General features: G+C 38.5%; 1 protein-coding gene across 1 annotated transcript in view; it reads left to right on the forward strand.

Annotated features, from left to right (window-relative positions):
* The first annotated feature begins 208 nt into the window (after window positions 1-208).
* Window positions 209-26297, forward strand: part of AFTPH (aftiphilin) — a 39464-nt gene continuing 13375 nt past the window's right edge. The window contains 6 exon segments of the mRNA XM_058801775.1: window positions 209-218; window positions 6341-8117; window positions 17729-17880; window positions 18385-18511; window positions 18831-18887; window positions 20441-20563. Of these exon segments, the coding sequence (XP_058657758.1) occupies window positions 6351-8117; window positions 17729-17880; window positions 18385-18511; window positions 18831-18887; window positions 20441-20563 (2226 nt within the window). The 5' untranslated portion in view covers window positions 209-218; window positions 6341-6350.

Consider the following 26297-nt stretch of genomic DNA (forward strand, 5'->3'; position numbering starts at 1 on the left):
CTCCCTGGAAAACAAGCAGTGAGTACATTTGCAGTAATGGGAGCAGACCCATGGCTGTTTTCCTTGTGCCAGGCTGTGGGAGAAGCTGTCACAGCAGAGTGCAGCCCTGGGCAGCTCTGATCCACTCTGTGCTGCAGCCTCTGTGAAGTTTGAAGGGTTTAGAAGTGATGGAGATCACACTGCTCTGTGGGCAAGTCTCTGAGAACGCTTGACCCTAGGTAATCTAGTTCTAATACTTTCTAATCTAACTTCTTTTTATCCTAATTTAGAACACATTCCCAGCTAGTATGTTCGAGGGTAACATCCAGAAATAGATTTCTCACTGAGTTAAGCGCTGTTTTAAAATGAATTTAAGAAACCATAAGAATGAAAACATCTGAGTTATGTGTTACTTGTAGCATCTGTCTTTACAGATTGTGTGGCTGTGTGCTGTGTGTTGGACACAAGTGCTGCATTCCACAGAGCCAGACTGTAACCTGGTTGACTGTCCCAGCCACTTGTGTTTGCCCATATGAATTTAAGATGTGCTTGTTCTTACAACATTTTCCCCACTTTCTGTTTACAGATTTATGTACAGCTGCAGCTGTTAAAGCATATCAGTAGACTTTGAGTTGAAGCATTTTTTTGCTTATAGTAACTTTGTGGACAACCTGGTCTTTTAGGTTTGGTGAGTAATGCTATTCTTGGTTAAAAAAGGAGTTTAATGAAGCAACAGAACATTCAGATTCATATTTTCCAACAGCTCTTCTGATTCTGCAGCTAAGCCAAAATGAAACAGGAAGAAGGGGAGCAGCACAACTACTGATAATACATGTTTACTTCTTTATATAGTTTAACAACATTTAAAATGGAAGTGCTTATATCCAGGATCTGTTTAAATTTCTCATGTGTGCCACCTAACTTGGTCCTCCTGCATTGTCAGTGATGAGAGGAAGAGCAGCACTGTCAAAGAGGTTTGAATATGGAATAGGCTGGATTGTCTAGGGGTGCCTGGTGTTTAATGCCAGCCTGGGGAGCACAGGAGAACAGGAAGAATGAGCTGCCTGAGATTAGTGCCAGATTCTTGGTGAAGCTGTCCTGAGTTCTGTTACTTTTATGTTCAGTATACATACAACACTTTGTAATAGAAAGTGTCCAGCAAATTTAGTGTTTGAAACCACAGTAATGTATGGTGGAATTGATTAATTCCAAATGGTTGGTAGTGAGAAATTAAGCTTAGATATGTTTGCCTACTGGAACTGGAGAATATTGTTTTCCTCAACTCATCCATGTCCAAGAAAAGGTGCTCTGAAACTCCTGCTTTGGGTAATGGGCCTTCTGGCTGTAGCAGCATTAAGTTCAAAATCGAAAACATTGATTTCTTGGAGGCTTTATGAAGTAAACATTTTCTTGCTCTATTTTGTTTGCTGGTAACTATTTCCAAAAATAAAAGTAAGCTTATTAAACCAATTTAAGAACATATTGACTTCAGCCTGGACAGACTCTCTCTAGAGTGGATTTGGATTGCAGAAATGCTGTACTAACAGACAGGCTCTCCTCATTTACAACTACCATTCTAGAAATAAGTTCTCAGGTGCAGAAAGACTGGGAATCTGGTTTCCATTGTTCTTAAGCCAAAGAAAAGGCAAAGAGATAATGGAAAAGGATAGCTTTTCCTACTGGAAGCCAACACTGTGCTGTAATAAGAAGTCTAAATCTGGTCCTTACTGTGATATTTTTGGCATTTGCTAGAGGAATTCCCTTGCAGTAAGAGTTAAATGTTCTAGGAAAGATCAGATGCTAGCAGCTAATGACTTGAATCCATCTCCTTGCCATTGCAGGGCTTTTACTGTAAGGTGTTTCAGTAATATTGTAATTTCTGTCATGGAGATCTTGATTGTGCCGTTTCTGATTATTGTGTTTCCTGTATGCTTTAAGGAGGTGGTTTGCTTAACTCAGCTTTTCTTCAGAATAATCCACAGCTGAGAGGTTATTCACTGCTTTGCTTCCTCTCAAGTTAAAGGAAACATTCTGCCTTACAAGGGGTTTCTTTTGAATTTCTATGCCTCAAGTGTTTCTTTAGACATACTCTTTGAGACCTCCTGATTTTTTAGGTGTTATGTAAGAGCCAAACATGCTGTTTCAAGTCTTGCCTTAGAAGATACACAGAGAAGGAACTATTTATACCTGCTTTTGTGTAGTGTAATTGCATTGTTCTCTATGCTGCCTAGTCTTTGTTAGGCTGTTGCTATTACTCTACAAAAAGGTAGTGAACAAGGATGTGATCTGTGTGTGAGGAAAGCACATATTGTTCCCTATTTACTGCAAACAAATAAGCAGATAGCCTGGTTTTGTTGTAAATGTTTTGAAAACCTAGTTAGTGATCAGAAAAGGAGGATTTGCATTTTCTCTTTCCAGTTCCTTGCCTATCAAAATTTTTTTAGCATTACTGATTTGTTTTCTTTTAATGTTTCAAATTAACTTGAATTGCCTTCTTAAATGCATGTGACTTGAGAAAAAAGGTTTGAACCTTGAATCTTAATTAATTAAGCAGCTTTTTTTTCCTTTAGAGTACAATGTCAATATGTTTTGTGATTGTATTGGTGAATTGCATTTATAGTATGTGAGGGTATTGGTGAATTGCATTTATAGTATGACTTACACAGTGGTCTCCTGTTTGCGGTACTGAAATTTTTTGAGAAATCCCTTGATGGTGAGCTTTAGAATTTGAATATAAAGAAGCACATGGAAGCAAGAACTAGCATTTCCAGTTAATAAAAACCCAACAAGCAAACAGGTAAAAGAAAGAAATACAGAAAATGGCATATGAAATTCATCTGAAATTCTTTATTTTTCCTAGAAAACCTTGCTGCAACCATGTGCCATGAGCAATTGATAGAAATCTGTCTTCAGTCTAATCTTTAACTGTTGAGATCTGCAGAAGTTACTGGCATTTGTCAGCATAAATCTGTTTGTGTTTGTGACTAAAGCAATCCACTAAACATGAACACTTTAGCTGTGTCAGATTCCTCTCCTCGGGGTGTAAGGTCTGATGCCAGAAACCTGGGTTGTTACTTATTACAAATCACAGAAGTTTGGCAAGTTATGCTCTGTTACACAAGTAAAGGCTGTTATAATTGCCTTCAAATCACAATCCTTATGATAATAGTGTACTGAAAAATTGGTGGTTTCTTTTAAGAAGTACATATTTATAGAATCTATAAGTGAACAGAGTTAACTTTATACTAGACTTTTAAATTTGGTCACCAATTGGCTCAAAAACAAGATGATGAATAATCCATATCATTGGTCATAGAACTTGTTCAAATTCTACTTTGGTTAAATCACATTGTAAACATCACTTGAAATACCAGGTTTACAGGATAATGTAGCAGAATGTCTTGACCAAGGATATGTCTGAGTTGGGTAAAAGGACTACAAAAGATGAAGCCACAGTGCCAGCTGTATTTGAAATGCCAGACAAAGCAGGGATTAACTAAATGAAATAAGGAACAAAGTATTTGTTCTGTCAGACCTGTGGGTTTTCACCAAAGGTTTCAATGGACAATAACTGATTTGGTTTCTAGCTGGCAGATAGAACACTCTTGGAAGTCATGAAAGAGGACCATAATGAAATTCTTTCTGAAGAAAACTACATTAAGACTATAAAATACCCATGCTGTTTTATATTGTGAGGAGAATTGGGATTATGCCCAGTTTAAGAATTTATCACTGATTAGTCAAGAGGAGGGGGAATACTATTATGATTTTTTTCCTTTTCTTACAGTTTGAGTTCTGTCAACAACAATTAAATTGTGTCAGTTGTAACCTTACACTCATTTATAATGCAGATTCATACATTTTGGAGCTCTCTGTTTTTGGCTTTTAAAATACAGCAGTAGCATAACTGGAAGTACCTGACATTTAAACAGTAATTATGCAGAAGTGCATACAGTTGGTTAGGCAGTGGGTTCTTGTGGATTAAACACATAGTAGACTATCAAACTTGTGATCAAATTTTTAAAAGTACAGTTAATGTTCCTTGCAGATCCTGTTTTGGCAACTGTTACTGAAATGTAGCTGGAGCATTGTGCTGCTGGACTGCTGCTTTGTAAATGGTCCCTGTGTTGTTTTAAAAGTTCTTTGAAATGAAAAATTGAAGGAAGTTTCTTCTGCTCTATGTCAGAAGTTGCAGGAGAGAAAGTTTTTAAATGGTCAGACATCTTCCTACATGTTCAATTGGGTTTTGGCTGTTTGCTTCAGCTCCCATGCAGTTGTCTTTGTCCTGTGCTTATCCTTATTATTCTTGTCTCCCCTTTTTCACGTTAACTGGAAAGGAAATTAGTCTTGTGGGTAAATTCCCTGTGGTTGTGATGCTTGCTCCTCTCACATTATTCAGTTTGTTTTCTGAAACTGCATATTTGGGTTATTTTAGATCATCCTTGCCTCCAAGGATGTTCTCAACTCTGTTGGGATTTATTTTTGGCTGAGGTTAAAATAGTCATACAGTAAATGGTCAACCAAAAAATGGGTAGAGTTGTTATGATGGATAGTATATGAATTTTTCTTGGGATATCTTACCAAAATGAGATCCACTAAGGTAAGGTGGTATAGTTAGTAACACAGACCTGAATGTGATATTTCAAATTACTCTGGTGAAAACCAAACTCTAAATCTGAAAAGACTTAAAACACATGGTTTTTGATCAACTATACAGACAAGTTTTTCTTTTAATGGGAAAGTTCAGAAGTTTAGAGTGAGTGAAGCTCTTCTCTCAAATAAATACCTTGTTAAGCAGCTGGTGCTGAGTAAGCCTATGTGGGAGCTTGTTGACAACTTAGGCTTTATTCTAAACAAAATTCCTTTGCAGTTCTCTTCTGTTTGCATGTTATGTTACAAATTACTTCATGCTTTCATCTGATAAGCATGGTGTACTTTTGTAACTGCAAACTACCCTTTCAAAAAGAAATTTTATGTTAGTCACCTCAAGGATGCCAGTTTCCTGGCAAATATCAAGTGCTTGGTATGTTGTGCTTGAGAAGAACTGCAGAGCTCCATTTGTTGCTTTTTTACCCTTTGTGTGCTGCTCCTGAGGTGCTTTTACAAACTTGTTTGCTAAAGGCACTGGATATAAGGATCATGTTTTATCTGTGTTGCAGAACTAGTGTTATAAAGTCTGCACTTATTCTGGTGGTTAGAAGTTCAAATATTTGCCAGTATGTCTAGGTTGTTTCCACTCTTTTTCTGTAGGTGAGGCTTAGTGTTATTATGGTTCATTCATGTCAAGTGTCATTTGAAATGGAGAGAGATTGGTGTGAGCTCTTCTTTGAAGGGTTTGAAGTTATGGACTAGTTCAGTGATGTGTACAACTGTGAATTTATGCATACTAATAGTTATTGTTTCATTAATTGCACACAGCATTGAAAAAGTCAAGCTCATTCTTTAGGAAAGAAAATTTTCCACCCATACCTGGCTTGTTCCTGCAATGGTTTGCAATGTTAAGACAGAGAAAGTCCTTAATCTGTTTCTATCTAGGCCATGGGAATACTTTCTTCTTTTTTCTTTTCCCCCTGTGGTTTAGTGATTTGTGGTTAAATACTTTATGAATAATTGTGCTCAGCTCTCTTTTTGAGAATAAGTTTTGATGGAGTGTGTTTGGCTCTAGGCTTTACTGGTGGCCTCATGATGGCATTTCTCAGCTGGTTCCTGAGACAGAAGCAGGCTGGTGGCAGCAGAGATGGAGGCAATGTGTTGGCTTGTGGGTGGGAAATCCAGAGAACAGGGCAACCAAACTGGTAGAAAGAGAGTAGGGCAGCAGGTCATAGCTAGTGGTTCTAACAGCAGTTCCTTCCTCCACTCCTTCACCATTTCAGAGCTTATGGAAGCCCTTTTTGAAGTCTTTGACAGTGATGAAGGTCCCTTGTTTGTATGGCTGTTGTGACATTGTCCATGGAGTGGCTTAATGCCTGTCACACACCTGAGCACACAAGGAGGGTGGCAAATCATGGACCAGGGTCACTGGCACTTTTGTGAACTGCTGGTGATGGGAGGTAGAGAACTGATGAGTTAAAACTGAATTTAGTTGTGCCAGTGTGTTGCACAACAGCTCAAGGTGATAATTTCAGCACTGTCTGCTGACAATTTGATCATGTAATAGTTTAGAAGAGACTTGAACTGTCCCAATAGATTCTTTGTGACCTGTAAAACACATGGGTTTGGGGAGTGTTTCTTTCTGATACCTAATACAGATATTGACCTATATACACACTTTAAAAATGAGGCATGAAACTGTAAAAATGAAATATGTAAGAAGATGAAAGCTAGCCCAGTTCTAACATAGCTCTGTTTTCCTCTCATACAGAAATACATTAATGTTGAAGCAGAACCAAACAATGGAACCAGACATTATTCGAATGTACTCCTCATCCCCTCCACCACTTGACAATGGAGCTGATGATGATGATGAAGATGAGTTTGGAGGATTTTCTGGTGTGAGCACTGCTGGTGTAGCTTTTGCTGATTTTGATACAGCGGACTACAGTCATCCAAAGGAAGAGTTTATACCCACAAATCATTTCATCCCACTCCATGATTATTCTGACAATGTAGCTAGCATTGCAACTTTCACATCTGTTAAAAATGGTAAAGATAAAGACTGCATTGCAGAGCTTCCTACTCATCCTAAGGAGCTTTCTGATATGTCAGCTACTAGTACTATCAAAGAAAAATCTAAGTTTAGAACTTCAGGTACCGCTTTAGAAGATGTAAACAGAAGGGGGGAACAAAGAGACAACACTGGAAAATCAGAGGGTTTTTCTTCTCATGTGGTTAGAACTGGTGTAACAGTTGAGAGGCAGGATGAGCAAATAGATGCTTGTAATGGTGAGAAACTTCCGTGTCTAGAGATTCTAACAAACGGATTTGCAGCATCAGACCCTGTAAATCCTCAGGGAACAGAAGATCTAGACAGTATTGGTGACTCAAAGGGACTGAAAACTCTTAGCACCCATAGTACTGAGCAAAATTTGAACTCAATGCCTAGCTCAGGTGAAGATGTTGCAGATTTTGCTACCTTCTCAAACAAAACCCCAATCCATTTAGAGGGAGCAGAGCCTACAATATGCAGTGTTCTTAATGAAAGAGACTCAGTGAGCATTCAGGAGAATAACAGAATAAACAGAGTAACTCATAGTGAAGAAGAGCTTTGCATTTCAGAAATTAGTTATGAACAGGGTCCCTCAGCACTGGAATTTGCAATTTCTAGTACATCTCAAACAACTGGAAGTTCAATATGCACTACAGAGAATGGAGAGCACAGTGGGAGGAGAAGACAACATCACATAGAGAATGGCAAAGGTTTTAGTAGGTCTGAGGACTCTTCAAAAGCAGCAGACATCAAGACTGATAAGATCCAAAGCCTCAGCTGTGATCCTGCAGGAGACAAACTGGGTGGTGATGAAGATCTCAAGAATGGTGGAAGTAGCACTGGAGTTGTAGTTTGCAGTGACAAACATGATGTGTTTGGTGACTTTGGTTCAGTCAGCAGTGCATCTCCCACCTTCAGGAATGCTGAAGGCTCAGTAAATGCTCTCGATTCAGAGAGAACTCCTGAGCAGCCCGCACATGTCAGCGAACCAAACGAGGAGTTTGGTGAATTCAGGGACACGAGTACTGTGTGTCAGCAGCCAGCAGGTTTGGACCAGGCTGAACTAAATCAGGCTGCTGGCACTTTAGAATGTGATACTACCAGTAAAACTTCTGGGGTAGACTTCCAGCATACTACTGAGGTAGAAAATGGTGACGATACTGAATTTGGAGACTTCGATTCGGTGCCAAAACCTCAAGATGAGAGTGTTGCTTTCCAGGACTCGGATGACTTTGCGGACTTCAGTTCAGCAGGTTGTGACCAGGCCACAGACTGGAATGCTTTTGAAGATGAACAAAAAGACAGCTGTTCTTGGGCTGCCTTTGGAGACGAGCAGGCTGGTGAATCTCATCACAGAAAAGAGACGTGGCAGTCACATAGGACAGATGTGTCTGCCAGGAGCGATGGCCCAGTGTTCCACAAGACTGACAGTGCTGCTCTAGCATCTTTCCAAGGGACTATCAGTAAGCAAGAGCTATCACCTTCAGTTCAGGTAAGAGTTTACTTTGATTTTCTTAAGTCTTGTTCTGCTCTTGTGCATACAGTTCTTCCTGGTTCCTGCTTCTGCGTACAACAAATATTTGAATAGTCCTTGTTTGCCTTTCAGGAGAGATTTAATGTGCTCTGTGAGGTGGGCTGGCATGAAACATTATGCTGTGTTTGGATCTTGCAGATCTTTGCAGCACTGTTACTTCCCACAGACAAATGAGCAAGGTGTGCTGGAACTTGTAGGAATGTGTTTTGATGATTACATGTGATCATTTACATAAATTGATCAAAGGAATAAGCCAACATGAACATTTTAGGGCCTGTGATAGTTTTTCCTTTTGCTTCATTGTTTACTGCCTTTTGGGGAGGCACTCTGTTGCCTTTTTGTAAAATAGTGGTGTGACCAGAAGCTGGGATTACTGGTTCCCAAAATTTTCCATCAACATTCTCTATCTGTGTTTTCAAAACCTGATTAAAAATGATGATTTGATTTGTAACTAGTTGTACTAATTCACTTAGAGCAGACAGCATGATAAAACAAAAGCTGTGGAATTCCGTCTTGGGTATTCAAACTCCTGGGAAGTTAACTCTTTAAAAGTTCTGTTAGGTATTAATTGTGGGGAGCTGCACATTCTAACAACATCACAGAGGACTGGTGATTTGTTAAAGCTGCTGCTATTTCTAATTAGAAGTTTCCAGGAGAGGGAAGTAAATAGGTTTATTTCATACCACTTCTCCTATGTTTTCTGCTTTCATTGCTAAATATTCATTAATTCCTAATTAGTTACTTCCTAAACCTTTTTGACAGTCATTTTGAGATCTGTGGCTATTCATACAAAGACTTTTTTTGTTAAGCATTTAATAATACTTTTACAAAATCCAGAACAAGAATTTCAGTTTAGAATTTTCTTCAAAGCTTCTTTTTGTTCATGTCATGCCATGTGAGTAGTTTAGAGTATGCCCTGTCTTTTTGAAGTGTGCAGCAGCACCAGCAGTAAAGGGTGTTAGTGCTAATATGTGTCTGAAAGGTTTGGATCTTCTCTGGCAATAAAAGGAAATGAGGTAAGTCCTTTCTTTCAGGACCTTGCTCAGTGACAGCCCTGCCTCTTCCCATTTCCTACCAGTGACAGGTGAAATGGCTTTTCAGGAGGTTGTGCCAGCTGGAGCTCTGCCAGCATCAGCAAATGGAATGGAGCTTTTGGGACTTAGCACTGATTTCTTGTCACGTTAAAAGCTGTGAGCCTCAGGTCCTTGCTCTTCCTGCCTGCTGTTCCGTGCAGTGACTAACACTCCAAACCTCAAAGAGATTTCACAAGCCAAAAAAAAAAGGCTCCTGAGTAAACCTGCAGGCAGAGTTTTGTGTCTGTGTCAGACCTTGCTTTATCACCTGAATGTGTTGGTCCATTTCTTAAGCTGAAAGCACAAATCCATTGTTACCTATTCACCCATAAAATTAGAGAATACTAAGATTATTGCAATTAATCTCAATTGTTTCTCTTGCCACTTGAAAGACTGTCCGGAATCTGAGAAAGAAATGGGGTGGGGAGATGATTCTAGTAAATCATCCCTTTTTTCTTGTAATTAATTAATATTAAGGGATAGCCTGAAGGTTTCAAATATTTATTTTCACTTAAAGTTTTCTGTGATTTTATGATAGATTTTCAATAGAAAACACTTCTGAATGTAGATATTTATAAAAACAGAACCCTCAGAGGCTCTGTAATTAAGTTTTCCCTCCCCAAGCCTGCCTTAACAAAAGATAAAAGTCAAGTAAACTGGAAGTTCCTTACTTAAAGTCTGCCATGAAGTCTAATTGTAAAGCAAATTTTAAGACTTCAAGTTTTTTCATTCCTTCTCTTTATGCTACAGTCAGTTGTGACTGTTTGGATCTAAAGTGATGTTCTTCTTCCTCTGCCAATGAGGAAGTACAGCTGAGAGAATGTTTTACGCAAATAAACTGGAGAGGAAGTTGAGCTGGACATGTTTTCTCTGTTGCAATAGTTTCCTTAGCCTTGCAGTATCAATTGCTACATTTTTTTTCAGTTAACTCTTAAAGCAGTAGTTATTTTGTAAGTGCTTGAAGTTTCGGAGGGATCTACTAAAACTTTTTTTATATTAAAAAATCCTTGTTTTAAAATTAAATAGTAATTCTGTTTATAATCCAATGAGCCACAGTTTGCTAAATTGCTGTTAGGAACAGAGGTTAACTAATGAGTCAGCATGAGCCAGCAGACAGCCCTGGTACTCCGAGTGCAGAAGCTTAGTAAAATTAAACTCAGATTTTGATCAGCTTCCTTGCTGTCATTTGAGAGGTTGTCACTGAGGTCAAAACACAAAATATGGCATTTTAAAGTTGTTGCCAATCTTCTGTTTGACAGGTATTAAACTTGGTTCTGCAGCTGTTTGATGCAAGAGCAGAAATACTGGCAGGCAAGATAAATCTGGTGAGAGGGAAGAGAACAAAGTTTGTTATTACCAGCCTAAAGAAGGGTAGGGAGGAGGAGATTACCTGCATCAATGTGTTGCTGGCAGATCTAAAAAGCATTTGCTGTAGCAACCCAAAGGGAGCAGGCCGTGTACAAACAGTGCATGTGTTAGACACTTGAGATAGATGGGAAAATTGAGATCTCAGCTTAGGCTAAAGGTGAGCTGGGATCGTTTACAAGATACTGAATACACTTGATCAGTGATGGTGAGGCTGGAAGAGTCACTGTAATGTGGTGATGAAAGAATCCTGAATGGTGTATAAACAGAATGATCCTAATGGAATTCTTTGCAAAAGCAGAAAATTGAAAAGGCTACTTAGCCAGCAGCAATGCTGTTTAAATGTGGAAATAATGTATACAGCAATTTTCATCCATCAGAATGCAGCATGAAAGCAAAGTTATTTATCAGTAGCTCAAGTTTCCATTGAAAAGGTCTCTATGTATTTTCCTTTGTTTCTTAGTTTGTAGATTCTGAATGTGGAGATGGCAGTAAAATATTGTGCTTTCTGAATGCAGTCTTGATTGCACAATGTATGTATGATGGGCAAACTGTTTAAAGACTGTGGATTTGGTATAATCTTTAATTAAAAATAGGCTTTGCTTCAATTCAACTACTTAATACAGTTTTTATTAGAAAATATACAATATAAAGGATGAAACTAAGAGGTGGGAAGTTCACAAAAATTCCCTTATATAGTCACATGTAGTGGCAAAAAGATTATGGTCTTTTCTTCCTTGCCTTTGGTCTCAGGCTCTCTGAATTCTGCTCACAATTTGCAGTGCAGGATTTGTAACATGCTGACCTGTTCTGTTCAGTGGTTCTGTGTGGAGGGGAGAGGAGGAAGGGCATGGTATGCACAAACTACCATCTGAACCCATATTAATGCTGCATATACCTTAATCCATTTAGTTTCTGTCTGCAGCAGAAAAGATCTAATGCCTGGTTTCAGTATGGCTGCACTCTGCATTAGAGATGTGCCTTTGTGTTCAGTAACAGATTTAGGATGTAGTTGTGGGTGAAATGGTTGATCCAACAAGTCTTGAGCAAATCTGCACAAGCATTAGTCCTTTCCATGAAATCCCATTGCACACTACCAGGTTTTGTTTATGATGAATATAAGGCTTGTAGGGCAGCTTTTCCCATGAGATAATGCTGAGCATTAGTCAGCTGAGGGGGTTACTCTGCTGCATTAAGAATATATGTGTGTGTGTATATATATATATATATATATATATAGGATTCAGCAGTGAGGCACAAGAGCAGTAATAATCCATGGTAATGGTGTGGGTGGGGAATATGGCTGTGCCTGCCTTTGTGCAAGGAGCATGGGCATCTCCAGAGCAATAGGAGCTAAAGAAGGGCTCGGTTGGAAGGCCAGATCTTACCTGTGACTTAACAAATCCTGGCAAGGGCTGAAGGAAAAGGTGAACAGTCCTCCAAGTGGATTTTAAGGTTCTCCACTTATTAGAGAGCCCGTGCAGGCTCTGCCTCTTTGGATTAATCAGTGTGGGCGAGGCACAGTTACTGAGCCATGAATAGGCACCCAGACAAAGAAAGCCCTGGATCACTGTCATTTGGAGTGTACTCTGTCTTGGGCAATGAGCATCCTTTTGGAGAAAAGTAATTATGACCATAAAGACTTCAGCCCCTCAGTTCAGTAAGGTAAATTAAAATATTACTGGCTGCTTATGTAAACATACCCTTTTGGAAAGGTTTGGGGGTTTTAAGTCCACAGCACAGTTCTGAAGTATTTGCAGCTGTATAACAGTAAAAATCACACTATTAGAAGTAATCAGTAATTGCTGGTTTTCAGAACAGACTGGCTGAGGGGAATCTTGCAAAAGAAAATAGTTTGAGAGAGGGTTGTTTTAGCATTACTATTTATGGACAAAATTATTTTCCATTTTGTACACGTAAGTGTCATCTGCTGTACTTCCTCTCGGAGTCTGACTGAAAAGTTAGTACAACACCAGTAGGTAACAACAACGTGACAAACTGGAATGGTCAGTGAGTTTTATGTACTCACAATAAATAACTCTTAAACTGGACTTTGCTTGCATGGAAGATGCAATATTTGATGCATTCTTCAGCTGAGGGAGAATAAATGGTGAAGGTTCCAGCAGGAAGGAGAGAGACAGCTTCATATTTCTAGCCTGAACTTCCCTGCAGTTTCTAACACTCTCAGATCAAGCAGTAAAAAGAGAAGAGAAATCTTAACTTTTTTTCCCCCTTAAGCCACTACATTTTCAGATTTGCTTTGCAGCTGAGCTCAAAACTTTATAGTTATGCTTTTAAAATGGGTTTGGGATATTTAGGATTAACATTGCCTTCTTTAATTCTTTAAATTACTGTTTAAAAAAATCTTGATTCCTCATTTTATGTTGATGAAGGGTTTTTTAGCTCTTGTGGCATCCTCTTTCTGATTTGCAAATCTCAGTCTAGGATCAGTGTTTCCATTATAAATTTCTCATGTAAATAAAAACGCATATTTCAATTCAGTTTTTTACATCTAAGAAATTTATGGCACTACCTTATACTAACCATCTTTTAAAGTGGGGATGAAGATATGCCATCACATTTGAAACATGAGAAGTTAAACCAGTTTTCTTTGTAAGCTTTGCTTCTCTTTACTCAGGAGTTTTTCTGCCTGCATCTGTTCTCCTATTGCTTCTGAGGAGGTGTTGCCTCCTCAAAGAAACAAATTGTTGCTATGTGAAAAGGAAATGGATTCATAGTTTATACAGTCCATAAACTGTTTCAAAGAAAAAACCATCCCCATTCCATTGAGAACTTAGGGATTTGTTCATTTGCTTGTGGGGTTTTAGTTAACCATTTAGCTTTGTTTAATGCTTGAGTCCAGAAAGTTTTGAGGGAGTTGATTGGTGTGTTCCCCATGGGGACTTACATCCATTGAAATTGGTTCTTCAGCTCCCTTGTGTCCTATATGGTCATGAAGTTTAGCTCTTAATAAATCCCCAAACCCACCCCCCCAGAATACTCCAAGAACATCAATAAAACTGTCCAAACAAAAACCCCAAATACACCCAGCCCATGCACACACATGGTGAAGGTAGAAGAGTAAATGGCTATTTAGCTCTCACAGGCAAATGTGTTGCTGGAAAATGTGGTTTGGTTGTTAAAAAAACCCAGCAAAGGGAGCTTCTCATTTAACCTTTATTTTATTAAAATAGTCATAAAAAGCTGTGCTAGGCACTCTGCAGAACAGTGAGTTCATGATTTAAGTTAAATAAAATCTCAGTGGTTAATAATTTTCTTTTCTTGGCCCCTGAGCTTTGTTCTGTCATTTTTTGAGAACTTTCATTTAGCTTTTGGGTTCCAACCAGAAGCCAGTCATGTTCATATGGACTTTATTCCTTTCCTACTTTATATGTTTAGCATTTTGGATCTTTCACAGGCTCATTTCCATCTCCTTTAATATGTTTTTTCTTTTATTTCTTTTCACAAAAGCTTGAATATCTAAACATGCTCAACAATTTAACTATTACACTGGTTTTATTTATTCTTAGATCTTCCAGTGTTGTGTTTGGTAGAGGCAAAGAGCCCAGAGTTTGTGGTGCTTCCTCTGTGGCCTCTTTTCTTGGCAGCAGGATGAGGAGGGTTGAAGGAATGCCTCTGGTTTTGACTCTCCCCTTCTTAAAGCACCTCTGGAGGCTGCCAGAGCAGAGATGCTGTGGGATATAAGAGGTTTCCTCAGGGAAAATAAGGGCTTGTGTTAAAAATGGGGCTGTGCCCTCCAGTGGAAAGGGGAAAGGGTGGAAGGACAAAGTGCCACTCCACTCTTTGAAAGGGAGTTCACCTGGATGAGTTCTTGTGTCTGCTCCACAGCTTAGATGGGACCAGAACTGTGGAAAGAAAGAAGCAAGACTGGCTTTTTTCCACTCTTGCACACAGAGTTCCCCTAAACTTTACCCACAGAAGCCTTACAGCAGTTACATGGTGAAAACTGCCATTTGTGTCCACTGTTTCTGTAGTGGGGCTCAAGTGTGTTGTTTTTATGGCAAATTTTATTATCTCCTCTTTTGATAGCTCTGAAGAAAGGCAGTGCCCTGTCACTGTTGGGTTCATGTGGGGGCACCTGGGGAGGATTTGGTGTGCTGGGTGGTCAGTGAAGAATTGCTGTGTTGAAGGAGTTTTTGGATTCTGTGACCTTGTGGTGGAGAAGAAGAAAAAACAAATTGTGTAAACCAAGTACTTTGGGCTTTCAGCTCTGAGGGATGGATCTTGACCCCTGTTTAATTACCACAGAGATAAATTCTAATCTTGTGGTTATGCTTATTTTTAAAAAGCATCTCTGATACTTTCTTTGGTTCTGGTGGTGATTACCACGTCTTAAGTGTCTGCCAAAATGCATTTACAAAAACTATGAGTCTTTAAATTTATTAATAAATAAATTTACTTATCTATTTATCAGCTGTTTGGAGAATCACAGCTAATGTTTAATGGCAGCTGTAGCCTTTTCACATCTTCTGTAAGTGCCTTCAAGAATTATTCTTCTTGAATGGCCATGCAGAACAATCATGTATCAGATACTTTTAGTGACATGAGAAGTGGACAAAAATTATTGGCTTCTGCCTTTTTTTTTTCCAGAAAGACAGACATGACATTACTTCTGGTCATGTACAGTATTTTCTTGCAGTCTGATTTATGCAACAATAGATTAGAGTTTGTAGGAGGTGGACATTTACACCAGCTTTAAAATCTTGGTAATGCCCTTAATATGCCCTTAATACCTGGAAGCCAAAACAAGTTTAGTTGCTTTGTAATTTCATTACAAAACCAAGTCCAGCTGCTTCCATGACACTGGGTAGAGATGTGTGTTTGTGCACTCATCCCTTTGTCCATTTGCACATACAGAATTAATTATTCTGCTTTGCTATGGAAACCATTCTTTGTCATATAGAAATAAGGCCTGAACATCGCTGGGAATTTAGAAAAGATGACAGGAAGTGTAAAGAATGCTATAGTTAAACTGTTCCTGAAATTTTGGCACAATTCTTAAACTCAGATTTGAAATGTGACACTGACTGAGATTCTGCTTGGTTCTTAGAGATGTTCTGTTAGTTCTTTCATTACCTAAGCAAGCATATTTTTAGTCACTAGCATGTTCTCAAATGTTGATCCTTTTCAAGAAATGTGATGCCATTCATCTGCCTCTTGCTTTTCCCTGGGGATTTGTTCTCTTGCTGTATTACAGAAATGAAGTAGGCATCACCTGGTAATGTAAGATAAGGGGAAGTGATATATTGTAGGCAAAGTTAAGATTTGAAATTGAAGCAGAATATGCTTTAGTGTGTTAAAGCATTAGCCTAGAATCTGGAATAGTGTTTAGTTTTACTTCCTAAAAATGTAAGGTGGTGTCTTAGTTCTGGTTAACAAACAGGAAACAGCCTACAAGTATTGCAACTTAGTGTATGGCCAGAATGACTGAGCATTGAGAGATGATTAAAAGAAGAATTGTTTACTGTAGAACATGGCTCATTATGGTCAGAATTTACCAGAGAGGTAATGAAGAAGAAAAGAAAAAAAAAGGGGGGGAGGGTGAGTCAGGTATGCTCTGAATTCAGATCTTTGCACATTGATACATTATGGTTTACAAGTGGCTGTACCTGGTGGCTGTCCCTCTCAGGCATTTCTTTCCCAGGCAGTAAAACTGAAGAGCTGATGCTCTAAGCCAATTCATTTTCCTGTTTTTTGCAGTTAGAGGCTGAACAGACAGAATAGTCTGGACAGACTCCATCCCAGTTCCTGACTCATCATCCCAACTCCAACACAGAATCCAGATATTCTGATAACATGTTTACCTCTGTTATGTTTGGTGATGTACATGATCAGTGAGTTGCTTAGCTGAGATGAGAGACAAGACAAATTTTCAGCTAAAAGTTCAAATAAGAAATGTTGCAGATAATGATTGGAATTGTGAAGCAGATATTTTGCTGCATGAAGGTTTGTCCCAGTTGTATCGATTGGCCTAACTAAAATAGGTAACTTCCTCCTATAGCCTTGCTTTTTTGAACTTTAAATCATCTCAGTTGTAACAAAAACCCTCTGTTTTGAGGCCTATGTGTGTAAATTGAACATTGTTGCTGGAATATGCTGCATCTCCACAGGAGGGCTCTGCTGGCACAGCTAAAACAGCACATGCTGTGGGATGCTCCTGGGATTTCCGCCTACTCTGTTTCTTTTCCATTTCCCCAGTAGAAAAGCAGGTGCTGGAGCTGCTGGATGCTGCCCTGTGTGTGTTGCAGCAGAGCACTGGGAAAGTGGTTGTTGAGGAACACTAAACTAGAAAGATGGAAACACTCCACTGAATGCCAGGCTTCTGTCTTCTTTCCTTAGCAAGAAAAGAGATTCATGTGTTTCTGGCAAAAATGAGTACATTAAAAAAGGCTTTAATTTAATTTTTACATATTTACATCAAGGTATTTTTACCTTTCAAAAAATACCATTGAAATTGATATTTTAATAAATAATAAAAGCTTGATGTTTACCTGTTTTTAATGGGTTGAAAAAAAATTCCATATCATTAGTACATCTGATGTCCAAGACCGGTTAACAGAGGTACAAGAAGCTGAAATCCTGTCTATATGGAAATACTAAAGAGAAAAGAGAAATGTAAGGGAAGAACTTGAAAAGAAGAAAGCATACTATGCTTGTCAGAAAAAACAGAGGGATTTTTTTGGTTTTGTGAGGGCAGGAGGTTGTTTGACTTTTGTTTTGTTTTTCATGTTAGATCCATCTGCCAAGGCCCAGTGCATGCTTTGGAATTAAAATGTCTGGAAACCATTATTTCCAATATATGCTGTTTATATTGCTGAGACATTATCCTTATATAGCCTAAATCTTGTTGTGTGCACTTTCTGGTAATTTCAACCAGAGTGACTTTGGACACTTCTGTTAGAACTCACTTTGCAGAGGGCAAACAGTAAATGTACAGGATCCTGGCCTGTATTTGGTGTTTAAAGAGTCTTGTGGTCCTCTGGCAGTTAATATTTTGTAGTAAGTGAAATCTTGTGTTAGCTAGAAGTTGTTTTCCATCTTGCTGTAATATTGGACTTACCTTTGTAGCAGTTAGCAAAACTTGACATAAATATTTTCTCTTTGGTATAGACAACATTGCTTAGTCGTCTGGAACGAATATTTGAAGTCTGTTTTCCTTCCATTCCTGTTGCTGAAATTGAAGAAGAAATAAGTTCCTTGAATCATTTGCTGGAAGCAGGTGAAAAACAGATAACAACTGAGGAGACCTTAGGAAGTACTGGGTAAGAAACCACAGTGCAACAAATATAAGATGAACTTGAAACACATATGACAGTAATTTAAAAAGAGCTGTTTGCTTCAAGTATTTTGAGAAGCCATTGAGTGAAAATCAGCTATCTCTCAGAATTCTTGTTTTCAGTGACTACATACACCAGGAGTACTTCACTTAGCAACTCAGCAGCCTATCATCTTCTTTTCAGTTATGTCTTTGAATTAACCAAATATGTCTTATTAGTTACACTTGCTATAAATTACTGTATTTATTCATGTAATGATGAAGTCTTAGCTGGCTTTGTCCTGCCTGCCATGGACATAATTTTCCAGTAAGAAGTCTGAACTATAATTGCTCTGAGAACACTGCAGTTTTAGTTCCCCTGGGTATTGTGCTTGGGCATAAATTCAATTGGAATGTATAATAAGTCACTTGCATTAAAAAACAGAATAAATATTGGAGGCTGCTAAGCTCTATTTCTGAATGATAACTTGATTTATGATGGGTTGTGCAGGGAACTGATGGATGTGTGGACAGAGCTGCAGGACATCCACGATGCGTACGGACTGAGATACCAGTGGGGTGGCTCCCACAGCAACAAAAAGCTTCTGTGCTCCCTGGGAATTGACACAAGAAATATTGTGAGTCTGCCAGTAAAACTGCCTTTTTAAATAAGGAAGCTGCTTTATATGTAGAATCAGGTGGAGGTGTTCTGTGTGAGTGCCTTCTCCTAATTGCATCATTGCACAGGACATGGTTGTTCATGACTGACCACCTGGCAACCTTTTATAACCCCTATTAATGTCAAAAGTTGCAAAAATGAGTTTTTAACCATTGTGTTATAAGTAACATAGCATTTATTCTGTGATACTAACCTTATTCAAGTTATGTGGCATTGAAAAACATTTCCATCACTGACATAGAAGAAACTCTTAAGTAAATTCTTTGTTGTTTTATCAGCTCTTTACAGGCAACAAGAAGCAGCCTGTTATAGTACCCATGTATGCAGCAGGACTGGTAAGCTTTTTTTAGTATTATTTTTTGTTATAATTCCAGCAACATCATGTAATTAAATATATTCAATGACATTAAACACCAAGTGTGCTGAAAGATATTTTTGTGAGTACAGTTATGGCTTAGGCATCAGTAGAAATGCTAGAAAAGAATTACCAAATAAATAATTTTCATTATGTGTGCAAGCAGATACTTGATTTTAAGTGAAAGAAGTATTTGGTAAAAACAAGGAGAAGATAAGGGTTGTGATTTTTGCTGGTCTGAGCAGAATAAATGCTCTCTTTTCTAAAAAACCAGAGCATGTATATATATATATACACAGACAAACACACCTATGTTTTCATATGACCATCCACAAATGGAACAGTAACAAAATACTTTTCTTTGGTTTATATTAGGCTGATTTAATTACATAGGGTAATTTTATAGAGTGAATTCTGCAGTTTTCTGGTGCATCAAGGTCAGCTTGTGTGCTTCTTTGGATGTTGACATGGTATTCTGATACAGGTAGTTAAAACAACTCTGAGATATTGCTTTTTTCTTCCTGTTTGTGAGCAGGACTATGTTTGCAACACATGCAGTTATTTTTTGCAGCAGATTGTTGTTGCTGATAATTGTCTCCTAAATTTTTTTTATATTTTTGCACACAATAAGCTGGATAGCAGCAGGAGTAGGAGTAAAGTGGCTTGTTGCTTTCTGTTTCCACATTGCTTTCTGTGTTTCTCTGCTGTCCAAAAGAAATTATTGAACTGGTGAATAAATTCAAAGCTCCCCTAATAAAGTGTAGGAACATTTGTGGGACAGTGGATCTTGGCAAGTGACTTTCTGAAAATTGTTTAAAATGCTGTAGTTGCAAATCCCATGCTTTTATTTGGGGGTTTCTCATTTTTCTCATGTGGTTGGCATGTCTCAGTGCAAACTTTGGGCTTTCTGTAGATCTTCTCTCCCTACATTTTTTTCAAGATCAGATTTCAGACATTTTTCATAATACTATCTATATTTTAAATGTTTGCTTAAAATTAAAGTATGAGTTTATTTTCTTAATGCCTCTTAGTGCATTTGTTGCATCTCAGTAATTATCATTCTGAAAACTGATAATTTGGTTTGTTTCTTTTGGATTACTTAATTGTTGAAATGGAATGAATGCAGTTGTACTTTTGTGATGGGTCATTTGATATTTCTGGAATAGTCTACACACAATTGGGAGGAGAAGACATCACCTTATCAAGTAACTGTTTTCTCCAGCTTAAATTACCTCACTGAAAGTTGAAAGCAAGCTCCAGCTCAACACTTGGGTTTTGTTACTAGCTCTAAAATGTTTCTTAGGCCTAAGGACCCACGATGATTTTCCCCTGCTCCATCTCAACACAGTGAAAGTGTCCCAGAGATACATGGTTACCCCCAAGCCCTTAGTTGAGGGTAGTACTACCTAGTAGTGTGTTCTAGTTTTTGGCATCTGCAGTTCTTGAAATGTCTGTAAATGTGTGTGTCTGTGTGTGCAAGTCATTTTTAAAAATCAGATTATTTATTTAGTTGTTTGTTGTTTGTTTATTCAGGGTATGTTAGAACCTACCAAGGAACCTTTGAAACCAATATCTGCAGCAGAAAAAATAGCTTCAATAGGACAGACACCTCCTGTATCACCAGAGATGAACACATGTGCATCTGATCAGTTCCAGGTAAAAAAACAGGGAGAGAAGGGAGAGCAGAGGAAAAGAAAGAATGAGGGAAATAATGGGGTGCATTGTCTCTTTATGTTTAAAATATCTGGATGGTGTATTCAAAGACACCTGTATGTAAAAGGCAGCTATTGGTTGTGCCAGATTGAAGTCCTGCTCTTGGATCTGCTTTTCATGTGTGACTGGGAGTCCCTGTGATGAGGCTGTAGCAGTTGGTGGCCACCATTTCAGAGTCCTGATGATCCTTACTGTTACACAGCAGTTTGCTCTCAAAGGCACTGGGCAGGTAGATAGATTTATATGTAATGTGAGACTCATCTGACCTCTGGCTAGGGTTCTTCATCTTTGCTTATTCTGGAGCTCATTGTTGGAGGTTGTTCTACGTGTTGGTTAGCACTCAGTTTTCTGAATGATGCTATTTACATTTATACTGTTCAGGTTCATTTCCTTTTGCCCTTTCTTACTTCTTCAGAGTATCATGCAAAGCAGCCCAGCTGCCCCAAGAGAGATTTTTGGTGTGGTCATTACAAGCATACATGTCTGACTTTTTGATTGTATGAATTCTCTTGGCCCTTTGTGCCAGATTTATTGAATTATCTGTTACACACAGTTGCTTTACTGGCTTCTCTATCTTTAAAGTCTGATACAAAATTAATTCAGAGGAGTTTGGGAGTGAGCTTTTGAATTTCATGAGTTCTTTGTTGCTGTTGTTTTGATGTAAGGATATTAGAAGAGCACTTGAATGCCATGCATGCTTCAATATGTGTGGTTGTCAACAAGCTAATGGGATATGCAGAGATACTTCATTTTCAGTGTCATTACAGTGATGCTCAGTACATATTCAGACTCAGCTGTGTCCCTCCTTAGTGCAGGTCTTGTTTAATCCACCCAACATTTTCAGGTACCTGCTATGCTCGTGACTTCTGATTGAAGGCATTCCAGAAAGGATTATTCTTGGGCTACACTTAACACTAGGTACTTGTGACTGTAGTGATGTTCTTGCAGTCCTTGTTCTGCCACACTGCAGGGCTCTAAGTGTGACATGCTTATAGCACAGGAGAATTCTTTTTCATTATTGAGCAGCAGTTTGTCAGTGGGCTCAGAGCTCCCATTGTTTTATACAGCAATACACATTTGGTGCTTCCTGTGCTGCTCCTCCTATGCAGTGGAACTGAGCAGCTGAAGTGGATATAGGAAAAGGTAACATCAGTGCAAGCAGTCTGACCGGAAGAAATCTACTGTATGGTAAGAAAGTAGGAACATTTCACAGTCTTTTTGCAGCATTCAAATTACCCTTTTTTACAGAGGAGGAAACATAAATGAAGCCATACACTAAACAGTGTAGATAGCTGAGAGAGCCTGAAGTAACAGCATCTCTGACAAGTGCCATTTTCTCAGTTTTGCTTGACAGTCATAGTGCTGAAAATAAGAACCTCTACTTACCAAAGTCTCTCTTTTTCTGTAATTATGAATTCCTGCTACAGAATTTCCCATTACTTGTCACAGTGGGATAATCTTGACCTACAGCTTGTTCTGATAAGGCCATCTCTGTTCAATAGTTGTGGTCCATGAATACATCTGAGAAGTTTGTGTGCTGTCTGTCTGCACTGTTGGCGTTAGGTTAGCTTTTTCAAAAAGACAAACACTAAAATAAGCTTTTGGGGAAGAAATGGGTTAGGGATTGTAACCATTCAGAATTCTAGGAGGCTACAGTTAGATGACATTCTGAAAGTTTCAGGGCATGAACAATCAATTCTCCACCTCAGAGACCTCCTTTCTTTCTTGGTCTCATCTTCTGTCAATGATTGATGGCTTCTGTGTGCTTTGGGGAAAATCCAGTTTCACGTCACATTGTACAAATGGCTCTTTCAGAATATTCCAGATTGTTGTGGTAATAAGATGATGTGCCCAAGCATTTCATTAGGAGCTCTGCTAGAAACATTGTTAAACTATTCAGTAGAAATACAGGCAGTTTTAGTGGACTCTGAAACTTCTTATTCTAAAATTATTCTTAGTCTGAAACTTCTTATTCTAAGTGCAAGTTATTTAGGTGCAGCAATTCAAATATCTCTTTAGTGTACCTGGTTAATGTGTAATTATTTAGTTAAACTTCTAAATTCCTCCATTTTCAGAATGAAGATTTATCCATATTTTCACAAACTTCAGAATATTGACATTCTCTTTGGAAGGAGAGACTCTGGTTGATAGATTCATGTTCTTTGCTCAGGGAAAAGTTCTCCTCTGAGGGCTGGCATTTATGGCACTTGTATACAGATCAGTGTCTGTGCATCTGTGTGTATGACTTCCTGCTAAGGGAATAAGACTTTGGAAGACTGATGAGGCAAAAGGAATACTGGAAAGAACACTTGTAGAAACACAGAAATGCCTCCTAAGTGGTTTTGTTGTAGGCAAACAGACAAAACCATGCAGAGATTTAAATTGGAGAACTTCAGAACTAATAGAATGAGGTAAAAAACAGCAAATGAGCTGCAATGTCTCTTCCTAGTTATGACATAAACTCTGAATGTTTTGCCTTCATTCCCTCCAGTGGGTCTGACTGAGTTAAGCTGGGGAAATAGAGTGGACAAATTTCCATCTGAGCCATTTAAGCTATAGGGACAAGGGTTTTGAAATTGAGTTCTCAAGCAAGTCACTGGATTGTCACATTAGTTTGTTGTATAAAGATGATTTTTGTAGAGTCATTCTCTTTTATATTTGAAGGTAGAATCTAAATTCTTCTTTGATCTGTTGTTTATCTTGACAATTGAGGGGTTTATTTCTCTGTTCCTCTGTGCTCATAACTGTAAGGCAGTAAACAGAATATAAAATAATCCCCTGATTACTGTTGCCTTGATCTAAGCATGGTGTCTCAAAGACTTCACAGGGCTGAGGTAAAAGGCTTTGTAAAGGCACATCAGGTGTAAGGAGTGGCTGGTGGAATAGGCACCCTTTGATTGTGAGACCCAAGACAGGTGCCTTTCTCTTCTTTTTAGTGCAGCTCTAGTGGGCTTCTAAATCACAGCCAAGTCTTCAGGCAGTGCATGCAAATTACATTCCAGTGTTTGTCTAAAGGGTTGCTGTCTGGACTTAGTGATGACTGCTTTCTCTTGGTTTGGTACTGTTTTCTGGTTAATGTTGTTTTAAAGTTTATTTATCTGCTTCTCTTTGGATATTTTGAAGAAAGTTGTCCAGATATTTCTGCTCTTCTGCTATTGCTTCAAAGCATTCTCTTCTCTCTGTTTGGGACTATGTTTCTTTTGAGGGTTACCTGCCAAATTTTACTTAGTAAGTTTTTATTGGAATAAAAATCTGCAGTGACCCAGACCTTTGTAGAAGAAAATTACCAGTGCTTCTTTTCTGCAGGTGCCCATTACAGCACATCTGCTTGCATGTAAGCCACTGAATTAGGGATCAGGTTATAATAGAAATATACATCTTACACTTGGTGGCTATTAGGGACTAAACCTTAATTAAACCCCACGGGGTGACAGTCTCTAAAAACACTTATAATTACATAAGAGACCATCAGGACTTCTAACAAGGACAGATGCAAACTACCATATTATTGGCCACCAGCCAAAGGCTCCATCAGGAACTGCTCTCCAGTTATACGTGTGAGAAAGATCCAAGAGTGTGAGAGTGTGTGTGGCTTTGTTGACAGAGTAAGGAAGAAGGATTTGCAGGTAAGAGATGCTGCAGAACTTGCTGTTCTCTCAGATGTGACAGCTGTGTAAAGGGGTTGTCTGAAAAGAGCAGTTTTCAGAACTGATAAAATTTTGCCAAGGAATACACACAAGGAAATGTATGAATTACTTGCATGTAAAGCTTTTTCTGGAATGTGTATGATGCTCATTTTTGGGATCCATCTGAATATTGACATTATATTTGTATTACAAGTCCTTTTATTCTTTTTGCCCAGCTTTAAGACAGCAAAATGCTTCTTTTTATTTATTTTGTTTAATTTTCCTTGAGTAATTATTGGCACATACACAAACATTTACATTTTACTCTTTTGGATTATGAGAGCTCTTACATAATACATTCTAAAATTACTGTGTGAGAACATCTCTCACTTGCATCAAAGTGAAATATGATGCAGTAAAACAGGCAGGCATTTTAATTTCCTCTTTCTTACTTCTTTTTAACATTCAGAGTAGTACTCTGACAGCTGAGTGTACTTTTTCATTTCTGTACTGTGTCCTGTAATCTAAGATGGAGGCCTTGAGGAGTGAAAGCAATGTGCTCCATTTCTCAATATTCTCATAGATTGGGCACTTTTCCTTAAAGCATGTTACTAAAATAATAATTGCAGTAACAAAACAACCTCACAGTTTCAGAAAGGCTGAACATTGTATTCCCATTTGCTGAGTATATTCCCACTGGCTGATGTTTCAGTGCCTGTGTTCAGGTGTTTCTTAGGGCTGAAGTAGCAAGAAACAGAAAACTTTCAGTTAAATTTTGCTTTTTCCCCTGCCTTTTCCTTTCACTTGGTTTGCTACTGTATAGACTGGGACTTGCCAGCATCTGTGTAGGTGAGGGCTGCTTTTGCAAAGTACTTGAAGTCAGCAGGGTGGCCTCACCCCACAGAGCAGACTAATATATTTGGTGTATTCTTATTGATTTGGAGTCAGACTCGTTTTTTCCCATTTTAGGAAGAATTCATCACATCCTTTGTCCTTTCCTTGTCAAATCTGAGAGTCAGGCCATCATTAAAGGCAAACACTTTGCAAACCATTGCTGACACTTTTTCCATGCAGCTCTGTCAGTCATCAGTCCTGACTCAGGCCTTTGACACAAAATCAACTGGGTGTTTTCCTCAGTAAGAGCTGGTAGGAAGCCACTCTATTTCAATTTGAGTTCATTTTGCTCAGAGCAGAAAGCTGCTAAATTGTTATACTCACTACCCTTCTCTTTTCCTACAAACTCCTTTTAATGTTAATATATTTTACATGTGACAAAGTTTAAACAAGCTACTGATAATGGTGATCATTACTTCATCAGGTGGAGCTTCCACACTGCTGGCATTATATCTACATGCAAATCATTTCATAAGACCATTCCCAAAGCAAAGTAAAAAGTGAAGAATCAGTTTATTAACCTCCATGGAGAGAATACTGTTCAAGCTGTGCTCAGTGCTGAAAGTATTTTTAAGGCATTAGATAGTAAATGTCTTGCTTAGAAAAATCTTTCCTATAAATAAATACAGAAATCTCCAGCTCCCTTTGTTTTGCTTCCTGCAAAGGTCTCGCACTGAGGAAATTTACAGTGAGCTTAATTGTGCTACAAAGCTACCTCAGGTTGCTGCAGCCTCAATTAGTGAATCTGCATTTTTCTTCAGTGTCGGATGGTTGGAATCTTTAAAATTAAAAATGAAGGCTGATTTTCTACAAAAGCAAAGAGAAAGTATGGCTCAGCCACTGGAAGCTTAACAAGTACTGATGTGTTTTAAAGAACATTGCTGAGAAAATCCATTGTTTTTCTTCCATACTGTGATTGTTTCTTTAGAAGTTGAGGGCACATCCTTTCCCAGTGCCTCATGACAGTTGGCTTCACTGGGGAGAGAGCAGAGTGTAATGCAGAAAGAAGTAGAAAGGTTCAGCTTCTTTCAGACATTTCTGCTACTGTCCCATCAGTTTGTGTCCTGGGAGTACAGGAAGACAGTGCTTGCAACTCACACTGCCCCTGTAGAGCATGGTCCCTGCTGCTTGCTTGTGTCCAAAAGGCTTAACAAGAG

The sequence above is a fragment of the Ammospiza caudacuta genome, chromosome 3, assembly GCF_027887145.1.
Source record: "Ammospiza caudacuta isolate bAmmCau1 chromosome 3, bAmmCau1.pri, whole genome shotgun sequence".
Classification (NCBI taxonomy): Eukaryota; Metazoa; Chordata; class Aves; order Passeriformes; family Passerellidae; genus Ammospiza; species Ammospiza caudacuta.